This window comes from Nicotiana tomentosiformis, chromosome 2 (assembly GCF_000390325.3).
Source record: "Nicotiana tomentosiformis chromosome 2, ASM39032v3, whole genome shotgun sequence".
NCBI classification, from domain to species: domain Eukaryota; kingdom Viridiplantae; phylum Streptophyta; class Magnoliopsida; order Solanales; family Solanaceae; genus Nicotiana; species Nicotiana tomentosiformis.
In genome coordinates, this window is record NC_090813.1 from 29,760,698 (window position 1) to 29,772,882 (window position 12,185).

General features: G+C 34.3%; 1 protein-coding gene across 2 annotated transcripts; it reads right to left on the bottom strand.

Annotated features, from left to right (window-relative positions):
- Positions 1 to 2,051: 2,051 nt before the first annotated feature.
- On the bottom strand, positions 2,052 to 9,640 carry LOC104104696 (phosphatidylinositol 4-phosphate 5-kinase 9-like). Of its 2 annotated transcripts, none has more exons than XM_009612839.4 (9): positions 9,521 to 9,640; positions 6,952 to 8,302; positions 6,540 to 6,707; positions 5,904 to 6,069; positions 5,304 to 5,414; positions 4,671 to 4,858; positions 3,181 to 3,338; positions 2,870 to 3,032; positions 2,052 to 2,574 (listed from the first exon to the last, which is right to left on the bottom strand). In XM_009612839.4, exons 2-9 carry the CDS (start codon positions 8,184 to 8,186, stop codon positions 2,298 to 2,300), a joined length of 2,466 nt encoding a protein of 821 aa, XP_009611134.1. In that variant the 5' UTR covers positions 8,187 to 8,302; positions 9,521 to 9,640; the 3' UTR covers positions 2,052 to 2,297. The 2 variants fall into 2 exon arrangements, with proteins under 2 accessions (XP_009611134.1, XP_009611135.1); XM_009612840.4 differs by lacking the exon at positions 9,521 to 9,640 and adding an exon at positions 9,235 to 9,502.
- Positions 9,641 to 12,185: the final 2,545 nt, after the last annotated feature.

Here is a 12,185-nt window from a genome sequence, read left to right on the forward strand (position 1 = left end):
AAAGCCTGCTAAGTCGAATAACAGAAAGTCGAGGAATCCGTGATCGGGCGAGGATTGTGGCGGAGATCTCGGCATGTATCAAGTCAAAACCAGTTGATTAGCCAATTAGAAGATTTCCTTATGTATTTAGAATTGTAGCATATGTAGAACACTTCTACTATATAAAGGGGGTTCCAATCATTTTGTAAGGGGGACATTCACGCATAACAAATCAATATATTACGTTTTCTCTCTTAAGCTCTCTTATTTAGTTGTTCAATTCTTGCTTTTCAATAATATACTCAGTTGGTTCGAGGGCGACCTAGCTCGAGGGTCAAAGTTGCGCGTTACATTGGTTTGCTTCATTTTATAGTTAATTTTTAACTTCAATTCTCATATTTCTCAGTTTGTGCCAAACGAATTCACATATCCTTAAAATTACTTACAAATTTAATTGTTATCCAATTTTAAGGGTAAACAATGGTGTATTTTGATGTTTCTAGAAACCCATCTTATTTCTCGCATAAGTTTTGGGAGACATTTGATGCTAAGACCATTTCTTGCATTACGAAAACTAATATCATTGAGTAGATCCAATGCTATCATCCCGTTTTAATTACATGACCCTTCAAAAGCATTGATCAAAAGATTTTGGTAGTTGTAGCTTTTCTATCACTTTTGTTAGCTCATTTTTACTCACTATAAAACATTAATTAATGCCAACCCATGGCAAAGACAATGCGAAAAAGAATATCTTATCAAATGTATTGAACCCTGCCAAGTACATTAATTTCATATAACTATCACTTTTTTTCATCAAAGTCATATAACTTTATTTTCTCACACAAAAATCATATAATTATGACTTTTTTTCATCAAAGTCATATAACTTTGTTTTCTCACATAAAAATCATAAAAACTTTCACTAACTCACACAAAAATCATAGTGGTCGAAAAACAAATTTTTCGATAGTATTTTCTTATTTTACGTTTTCTAATTTTTTATTTTCAATCTAATAAAGAATTATCCAATTAAAATAGGAGAAATATGAGTATATTTTTAGTCGTTCCCAAAAATAATAGCCGATAAAATATATTTTTATATATATGTGTGTATTATATACATATAATATACACATTCTATAATGTTTTGAAGGATTTACTATTCACTTTTAGTATTATTTTAATTTTTATATATGAGTATTGGGTCGGGTGGGCCAGGTCGGATTGGCTAATCCCTATTTTAATTGGATTATTATTTATTAGACCGAAAATAAGAAAATAAAAAATCACAAAATAAGAAAATACTACTGAAAATTATATTTTCCAATCACTATGAATTTTGTGTGAATTAGTAAAAGTTTTATGATTTTTGTGTGAGAAAACATAGTTATATGACTTTGGTGGAAAAAAGTCATAGTTATATGATTTTCATGTAAGAAAACAAAGTTATACGACTTTAGTGAAAAACAGTTATAGTTATATGTCCATTTGTGAAATTTACCCCCCAGGTACAAGTACAACGTAACTATTTGCCTTTTCTTTTTCATCTCATCCTCTCACCATTACAGTATCAATCAAGCTACACTTAAGATGCCTACAAGGAATAGCCACTTTGCAAAATAATTATGAGGGTATCCTCTCACCATATTGGAGCCTAGGCATGAAATGATGACTGCTATTGCTTTAGGGCAGGCAATGTAATACATACCGACTTCAAATATCAGAAGTGACCTGGTGCCTTAGCTGCTGCTCCACGGAAATGAAGGCTTATACTTGTTTAAATTTAATCTTCTCAATTTTCAGGAGCCAAATCTGAGTTAATAAGATACATTTGTATTTAAATTGTCAGTGAATCAATCTACCTTCTTGGCAGATTCTTTTTATTTATTTATATTTTCGTTGATGTCTTGGGAAATTAGCCTGCATCATCAGGCATATCCAGGTTGCCAACTTCCATCTCAACTTGAGAGTTGCCTATCTACTAAATTGAAATTCAACTCAGTGTGTTGGTGGTATCTTCATAATGTTAATGGTGTACAAAATGCAGAAACATTGTTGAGAAAATCAAATGACAGCAAAGAAAAGTTTTTCCATTGTTGCCAGAAGAGTTTATATTTACTTTTTTCCAGAAAAAAAAAAAAAGAAAAGGAAATCACTAGATACACTATAAACCCCTGTAAGCCGTCTAGCGTATTCTCAATAAGTGCAAATAGTAGATGCATATTTGTCAACCCATGAGGACGCTACAAACAAGTCATGGGATTAGTTGTTTAAGGGAAAAGATGAGGTATAAACGACAATATATACAAACTCTTCTAATTTACTACTGATTTTGCAGGAAACACCTTTCGGATGAACTGTAAGAAACGCTGTGAATAAAATGTTGGCTCCACAGCAGAAATGGACATAGAATCAAACTGAATAGATTTGTATGCATATTCTATCTTCTTACTTAGGTTGTATTCTTGCAATATGTCAATGATCCCGAGATATAATACAACATCGTATACTTTGAGAAACACCAGTGCTTCATCTTTCCTGGGCATATATTCTGCTCTTGCTGGCATATTCACTCCAAGCTGAATCTGGAGTCTGCATGGGGATACGAGGGAAGCTACTTTTAGAAAATATCAACAGAAAAAGGGATCAAAATTATCAACAGATTACATGAGATATATAGCATAAAGATGCGGCGAACTTTCTTGCCTGTATAATTTCTAATTCTGTTTTTATATTGTGTTTTGAGTATCAGAAACTCCTATACACTAGTATTCACACTTAAACCTATTTGATGCACTGTGGTTCTAGCAACTGAATCATGCACGCTATCCTGGAATGAAACTTCTAAGTGAGCTGAAAGTACCATGTTCAAGATTTTTGAAGATACCTTGCAGTCCCAGGAAGGAGGAGATCCACTTCCTCGTCACCTGTAGCAGATGCTGCTCGCAATCGGCTGCCTCTGACATGAGGTCCTACGACTACATTATTATCATCTGCACCACGAGGGACTAAAACAAGGCCCTGGGGTGATATTTCATCCTCCAGAGACTCTGTAATAAATAAAATAATAAAGTTTCAGAAACAGTGATCAAGCACGCTCATTGATTAGAAAGGGGGATCAGTAATTTACATTAAAGAAATGATCACATAGATTGGAAAACACATGAAACATTCATAATCTTTCAGAAACAAACATACCATCTTCTGCAACATTTCCTAGTCCTTCTGCTGTTGTACGTCCACTGCACGAGATGGGAGATCGTAGGTGCTGGGGTGCTCTATAATGAACACCTAACAAGAGGCTGTAATCCATTATGTGCTGCTCCTCCAAAAATTTACTATCGATCTCTATCTGCCTGTACAAGTACATGAATGTCCACAAACAAAGTGAGAGCATTTAAAAGGATTTCCACTGAACTGAAAAAGGAAATTTTATTTCAAATCAATTATTTTCAGTTGCGACACTATTGAAAATGGTTATCTCCTTAAAGAAACATCAGACAATGCAAGTTACTTCTACAGTAGTAAGTGACATTCTACTCTTTCTATGGCATCTTAAGTTCAAAAATTCTTTCCCCTCTTGATCTCTTTAAACTAACAAAATAGGAATTTATCATATAATTAAACTACGGAATGAGAAAAGCTATTTACACATACCATTGTTTACTTGTTACCACAGAAATGCGCATGAATTCAAGAAGATTCTAGTATCATTTTAGAGTGAAGTCTGTGACCATATAAAAGAGAAACACTGTCTTGTTTCCAGTGCCAGTACCAGTATTACTTGATTCCAGGTTAAAGCACCAGATAAATGCACACGAACGTTACTCGGTCTTATTAAACATGCAGAAATACTTGAAGTAATTTGCATGAATACGTAAAGGTTCTAGTGAAGTCAGTGATCATCAAACATAAAGAGAAACACTCTCGAATAGTTTTTGAATGCCAGTTGTAACTGCTTCCAGGAAAAGTACTAAATAGATCCATGCACTCTAAGCCTTACTCTATCTTATTAAACTTGCAAAAATAACAGACTGATATGAGCACAGCAAGAAATTTCCACCATATTTACATAGATGAATCATGTGGAACTGTTACAAAAGAAATACGACTATAGTGGCTGAGAATCGCTAATAGCCTAATACAAGGAAACAGAAAATGTCAAACCAGTAAGTCATGAAACTATTCAACTGACTGCAATATATTGGAGTTTTTCCTTTGTTACAGAATGAATTGCTACATCTATCAAAAGCCCTCGAAAGTATCATGCTAATGAGACAGGCGTTAACTGAAGGGCTAACTGAACCACTTTGTTCAGTACAGTAATATTACCAGTAAAGGAAGGCTGTTGCTGTTTAAATCCTTGGATATCTAACTGCACAAGGTACCTTCTAGTTTAAATGCTAAATAATTAAAGGACTTGATCAAACTTAAGAATGGATTTTTTTTAAAGGTAGACAAAAGATTTTAAGAAAGGAAGAAGTCCTAGCACATGAACGTTCACTAATGTTTACAAGAAGCTCTATGGAAGATCAACCATTACGGGATGGCAAGTAAACCTTCAGATATTACTATAGAGATAAAGTGAAGACCTATGAAGATAAGGAGGTAAGAAGCAAAGAAAAAGTTAAGTGCATAAACATCATAGGAAATACATGCAAAATAACGAATATTTTACCAAAACTCACTTTAGTAAAGCTTCCTGCCAAGAAGGCTCCAGATAAAAACAGTAGTTCAAATCTAGATCCTTAAGAATTGTGTTCTCGTCAATTTCGACCTTGTCTGCAGATCGTCCAAGTGAAGAACCTTTAAGATCAAATCGTCGGTGGATTCTTAACTCTGTGCAGAACATATTTCCCATTACTACAAAACAGAACTGCAAATGTTATTGGGAAAAAAATGAGTTAGTTTTGACATGCAAAAGCCTATATGTTCTTTCTTCAAATGATAGCATGCATGTAAGGGAAAATGTTCTGGAACCAAACCACTTGTCAAAAATTTTACTCATAAACATATACTTGTCATTGATGTGACTAATAAATACCTAAACATGTAAGTCTCTACGTATCAATTTATAGTATTTTGAGATGTGTTATACGATATTTTATGATTAGTCATTTTTATTTCAGTGATAAGCCAGCTTCCTACTTAATTTTGTAAAAAAAAAAAGAAGAAAGTTTTTTCTTTCATTATTAAACGGTAAACATGTTTGATGTCAAATAGCTTCTCAAGCTATCCTAACTTTACCTTCCGCAGCTTGTAGAAACTCATAAGTACAACAAAGGAATGATGAAACAATGTGATTGTTTTACAGTTTATACCTTTTGTCCGCTTGAAGGCTTTATCCTGTGAAGGCCAAAAAATTTAGTGATGAGAGTATTCTCATATGCCTTGACATGACGATGATAATCTGGAAGCATCCGCAGCAGAACCTACAAATGAGATGAACGTTAATAAGAATTATAACCGACACTAATTGAAAGAGTGCTCTTTTCATATACCTATCTTACAAATATCAGAGGAACGCTGATACATTAGTCAAAGGTTTACAAAAATGACATGTTTTGAGAAGTTATTGTAAGCACTATCTTATTGCTTCTACGCAACAAAATTACTTATCAAAAGAGAGACTTTATAAATATAACGAAAACAAGAAAACATGCCAAGCATTAGGAGGCATAGCTCTTCAAGGGAATGATGAAAGAGAAGGAAGCAGAAATTCCAGGTTAGCTATTTCCAAGGCAATATCACGAGATAAAAGAAACTACAGATGAGGAAGTACTTCAATTGACCCCCTCTCAGCCTCTTAAATGATCTTTTCCCATTACATGCAGCTGCTTTCCTGAACTGAACAATCATGACTACCACCCTGGTAAAATAGTTTAAGAGGCGGTGTGATCATTTAAGCTGAGATTGCACACCTTAACTTCTGACTTTCGTAATGTCTTAATCATGAAACGATCATCTTGAGACAGGAAAAACACACTGCCACTTTTCCCAGGAGAAGAAAGTTCTCTAAGTGCATCATTTCCACAGATGGACATCATATAGTCAGCAGTATCAATCTTAAACATCTCCCTCAGATTCCTACAAGAAGGTCAATCTGTTTCAGTTATTCTACATATACAAATATTAAATAAACAAACAAAATGGCAATAATTAGCTTAGACTTCTATGACACCATTAATTTCACCCAGAATATGAATATACATAAGGGATACAGGGGGGTAGCTCAGTTGATCAATGGTCGAAGATCAATGAATATCAGAAGATTCTCTTTCTTAACTGGTCAGCAAAGGAGAAGTACGGCTGATAGAAGGCATAAAAGATATGAAGCTATGATTTACAGATATATCCTGTATATTAATTCACTTGGGAAATGTACATTTACTGATCAGAATTCTGTCGGAATAGATCAAGCTATTTCCTCACTGTTACACATAATGACATGCCTTCGAGAATAAAATAAAAAAACAATGGAATTGACAACTGAAAATTATATCTAGCGGACACAAATTGTAATTGACTTTGCAGGTAGAAGATGGTAAATGACCAACCTGAAAACCACTGGACAATAATCTTTCCACTTGAAATCTTCTGATTGATGAGAAGGTGTCAGTTGAGATCCTTCTTTAGGAAAATACATCCAAAAGCTCGAACAGGCACCAAAATCAGAGGCTCCCACTTCTCGTCTTTGTACCGGTGTAATTTTCCCCACAGAGTATCTGGTCACATTTCATAACCTTTCAACATTCATAAACTAGAAGCTTAACTGGTCATAAAGGTTGATATAAGATAAACAGGAGGGCAGAAACATGTCTTTCTTTAGACCTCACATATATGGACCGTGGTTTCTGTTATGTTGAATATTTCATGGGAGTTACCAAGAACCATGGATGAAGCAATGTCAATATGCTATAAACAGGATGGAGAGAGAAACAAGGGAAACAATTGCTGTAAGTAGTGTACCTGATCCCAAGCTGCAAACTAAGCATTACATCATAACGCCTATGACCCTTAATAATTGCTTCACCTGGCCTCTTTGATTCCCTTGCAAGCTTTCTTTGTCTCCTTTTTGCTGCTCTTCTAGATTGTGGTGAGAATCGATCATTTAGGACAACCTCACTGATTAGTACACCTTGCATGTATTCTCTTTCCAAAATTGGAGTATTCATATCATTACCAATGTCAACACCATCTATATCATTTCCAATTACCTTCTCAATAGCTACTTCAAGACTCCATCGTCTTTCCAGGGTAACATTACTGGGCTTTGACTGCTCATGCTTTAATATGTTCCCCTTCGGGAGCCTATTGTATGAATGGTTTCCACTTAATTTGACATTCCCTATATCTACTGAAGAGGCGTGAGAGATATGTGAGACTCGTTTTTGTTTTCTCAAATCTGGAAGTAATCCTCGTTTTCTCAAAGCATTGAGGTACAATTCCTGACCAGCTGTAAGTCTGCTACCACTAGGATAAAATGTTCCTTTTCCATCTTTTATCCCATGTGTCCACGTTCCAATATAGCAGCCACCATCACTCCATGTATATGCACCAACACCGTGCATTGTACCATTTAACCAGCTTCCTTCATATGAATCTCCACTCATCCAAGTGAGAGTTCCTTTTCCAGAAAAGTTCCCTCCCTTCATATTACCCGAGTAGACATTCCCATTCGCCCATGTATACTTACCAGGTCCTTCAGGGGTTCCTTGGATCCAGGACCCTTCAAAAATATCTCCATTGGGATACACTTGATGCCCTAAACCATGTTTGAGGTTCAACCGCCAGCGTCCCCTATATGTCACCTTATCAGGTGCAATATACGCCCCCTCACCATGCATATAACCACCTGAAAAATGACCATCATAGACAGCAGAAGTAGGCCATTCTAGCTTCCCATGTCCATGCCTCATCCCATGTCTCCACTCACCCTCATACCGACAACCATCTGACCAGATATACTTTCCTGAACCCTCAGGTATGTTTCCAAGCAGCGATCCAGAATATGATTCCCCATTTGGTAAGAAGATATCCCTAACTCTAAAGCTGGTGCTTCCAGAAGTATGACAGACTTCACCATTTGTCCATTTATTAGAGCCGTTATTGTCAGCAATTAACACGGCGTCCAGAGACTTTGTCCTATCTGACAAAGAAAGTGTTTTTCCAATATTATCAACAATGGCCACAAGACCAGACATGCAAAATCCCGGGAAGTTTCAGTTTTATATTGGATGAGGAGAGGCCAAGATCATCTCACTAGCTAAAGCACACACCCTGAATGTAAAATGATTTGATGAATTTCCCCTGCTTTGACCTGAAAGAAAGAAAAGCACAATAATTGAACCTACTGATAGACAAATTCGACCTATAGAACAAAATTACAAAGTAAAAGAAGAAAAGAAATTGAAATTAGGAAGCTAGACTAGAATTCCAATTATCCATGCACTCTTATTCAAGAAATAATAGCCTTAAAGGCCATACTCAACACCGTATATGCCACAGAAGGTCCATGAATTGAATATTCATGAACAGATAGGTAAATCAGATCATATTGACCGCAATCAGATAAACAAGTAGAGTATGCGACCTAGTATAACATCCTAACCTCTAGTAGTGACGGAGCCAGGAATTTATGCGAGGGGATTCGAGGAAATTACTAGATTGTCACACTTGGGATATAAACTTGTGACCTAAAGCAATATTACTACACTAGAATCTTCCCGTATGCCAAGGAATTCAAAAGTTTATATACAAACCAAAAAACTCTTTTATTGCCGCGCAGTATAATTTTCCAATGAAGGGGATTCAATTGAACCCCCTTGGCTCTAGATAGCTCTGCCCCTGACCTCCAGGAAATCCAAATGACGAGCTAACACTATCTTAACTATCAAGATTCAACACAAGGAGAGTAGACAAAAACCATAATCTCAGAAACATAGAACAATTAATCAGCTCCACGGAATTGTTGTTCTCAAGTCATTACCCAAAAGATGCTATCAATTTACATGTCATAGCTACTGGTAGCCCAATACTGCTATAGAATTTGGAAAAGAAAAGGGAAAGCATGAAGAAATACACACGTGGAGTCATTAAAATTTCTTATGCTCCTCTAGTCTCTAGACCATAACAAAAAAGAAGAAGAAAAATTGTCTTTTCAGCATTTAACTCCATTTCTATTCCTTAAAGCAAATATCAAGCAGGTAGCTTGTACACAATTACAAAAGGATTGCAAAATGAAACACATACACTAAAAAGCAAAACTTCACAGAGATTTCTCTGCAAATATTTCAATTTATTCGCCTTCGAGCCTTAAGCGTGCTGATTTCAAGTTCGCACGATAAACCATATCCAAAAGAAAACAAGCAAAACTTCAACTCAGAGACGCAAAAATACAACACAACAATCTACATTATACTATCCAAATATTTGTTTTCCAAAGAAAATAAGATTATATTCAAACATAATCATCATCAATAATCATAGGTTTGAAAAAAAAAGGTGCCTTTCAGTTTCAGTAGAGAGAGAAAGGTACCGCGAAGGTATAGAGAGAGAGAAAGAGAAAGCGGAAAGGTAAGTTTGGGAGTAGTGAAAAAAGGTGCCTTTCAGTTTCAGTTTATGTTTCGCTTTCTGAAGATGAAATTGCGGTTTGTTTATACCGGAAAAGGACCAACAATACCCCTAACTTATTATTGAAAATGGTTCAAAAATATCATATGTTAATTTTTTGATCCGTAAATACTCCTAACGTTTGTTTTTTGGCTTAAACTTACCCATGTATCTAACAAAAGACCAACAATATCTCTAACGTATTGAAAATGACTCAAAAATACCTTATGTTAACCTTTTGGTTCGCAAATGCCCCTAACGTTTGTTTTTGGGGTCAAACTTATCCATATATCTAATAAAACTAACCTGGTCAATTTTTTTACTTTAACTTCGTCATGTGACATTTTCTTAACCCGCCACATATATTATTTGTATTAAATAAACTCACCTGTATTTTTTAAAATACCCAACGATCCTGACCCGCTCCTATATATTTGGACAGTCGACCAAAAATAATTACATTCGCTAGTTAAATATATATATATAAAAAAATACACTGATTATATATAAATATATGTATATTATGCATTAATATTTTAATATATATTTTACATTACATTATTTTTAGGAAAAATTATACGGTGTAGTTTTTCCTTCAAATTTTGCAGATCTTAACAAGTTTAACAAATATAAATTTTAATTTGCAAACGTAAAAATGATAATGTTCTATTTATATGATTCTAAAGGAGAAGGAAAGAAACGGATGGAAAGAAAATTATTTAAAACTTTTAATTATATACATATTCAACTACTTAGCACATTAATGGACTTCACATGATATTTTCAATAAGAACTAATAGTGTTTTAATATATAACGATAGAGCTAAAATATTAGCAAAAACTGTCGTTTCATTTTCATATTTGCTTAATAAATTCGAGTTATAGATCATAATTAATAGGGAAAACTACACCGTATAATTTCTCCTAAAATTAATATCATGTAAAATATACATTAAAATATTAATGTATAATATATAAATTTTTATATATAATCAATGTATATTTTTTTATATATTTAACTAGCGAATATAATTATTTTTAGCTGATCGTCCAAATATATAGGAGCGGGGCCAGGGTCGTTGGGTATTTTAAAATATACAGGTGGGTTTATTTTATACAAATATTATACGTGGCCGGTTAAGAAAATACCACATGGCGAAATTAAAGTCAATAAATTGACCAGGTTAGTTCTGTTAGATATAGGGTAAGTTTGAGCCCAAAAACAAACGTTAGGGGCATTTGCAGACCAAAAGGTTAACAAAGGGTATTTTTGAGCCATTTTCAATACGTTAGGGGTATTGTTGACCCTTCTGTTAGATATAGGGGTAAGTTTGAGCCCAAAAATAAACGTTAGGGATATTTGCGGATCAAAAGATTAACGAAGGGTATTTTGAATCATTTTCAATACGTTAGGGGTATTGTTGGCCATTTTCCGTTTGTTTCTATGAATCGCAAAAGAGTAATTAAAAAAATACTGGATTAAAAATCCCAAGCAGAAAATTTTAGAAATCGAGGCATAATACTTCATTTAAAATCTATTTACTGTTTTTTTAATTAAACAAGGTTAAATAATATTTATTAAAATATTTTAAAAAATTACCTATTAAATAAAGATTAAAAAAAGAGATGTATTGTATACTGTCAGCTAAACTCTATGAAAGTGAAATATTTTATTTAACACAACTTAAAGGTAAATTGTGATAGGTGTTAAAAATTGAAAGAGTAATCTAAGGATGCCGACCAAGATATTGACATTTTTTGTTTTTAAAAGTGCATGATGTAAAGAAGTAACTAAAAAATTGCCTAATTGACGATCAGATTAGTAATTCTTTAGCAATGATTAGATGGCAATATCTTCACTCAATAAATCGGGTAGATACACAAATAAACATTGGTAAATTTGCTATTTAAAGATTAATCAGTACTTAATTTATTGTGATATTTTAAATCAAAAATTTTAAAATTAAACTGAAAAACTAAAACCTCGACCCTGAGTCCTGTCGATAATGTAGAATTCAAACTTTGCTAGTCTGTGCAAGCATTCAACGAGATATTTATTTACCCTAAAAACGGATAACAATTAAATTTGTTAGTGGTTTAAGGATACGTGGATTAATTCAATATAAACGGTAAATATTGCTAGATCGAACAGATAAAAGATGTAATATATTGCCAAACCACTCGAAAACAAAGGGAAGGGGATGATTCTGGACTTGACTGCGGCCTCAATGAGATATCTGTCCTCAATCCCACACTTACAGTAATGGAACACTAATCAACAAGTGTAAGACTTTGAATAATAGAAAAATAATACTATATTGCATTGGTATGCGTGTTACCATTTTGTACAATGAACAATCAGACCCCCCCCCCCCACCCTTTATATAGTAGGGAGTCCTACTCTAGGTACAATTCCATAAAAGGTAAAAAAACCTTTCCTAATCATCGGATTTCTGTCGGTACGTACCGAGATCTACGCCGTGATACCTGACTGGTCACGGATATCACTGCCCTCTTTTAATCGCGTTAAGTTGCCCGATAATGTTCTCTAAAGTCTTTTGGGATTTGGAGCGATCCAGCGGTCATGGCTC

Bases quoted from the DNA above. Each gene is read 5' to 3' on its own strand.
- LOC104104696 (XM_009612839.4), bottom strand. From the start codon at position 8,186: ATGTCTGGTCTTGTGGCCATTGTTGATAATATTGGAAAAACACTTTCT. The intron at 6,070-6,539 runs GTTGGTCATTTA...ACCTTCTTGTAG, and splicing joins TATTGTCCAGTGGTTTTCAG to GAATCTGAGGGAGATGTTTA. The intron at 2,575-2,869 runs GTATCTTCAAAA...ATCCCCATGCAG, and splicing joins CTCCTTCCTGGGACTGCAAG to ACTCCAGATTCAGCTTGGAG.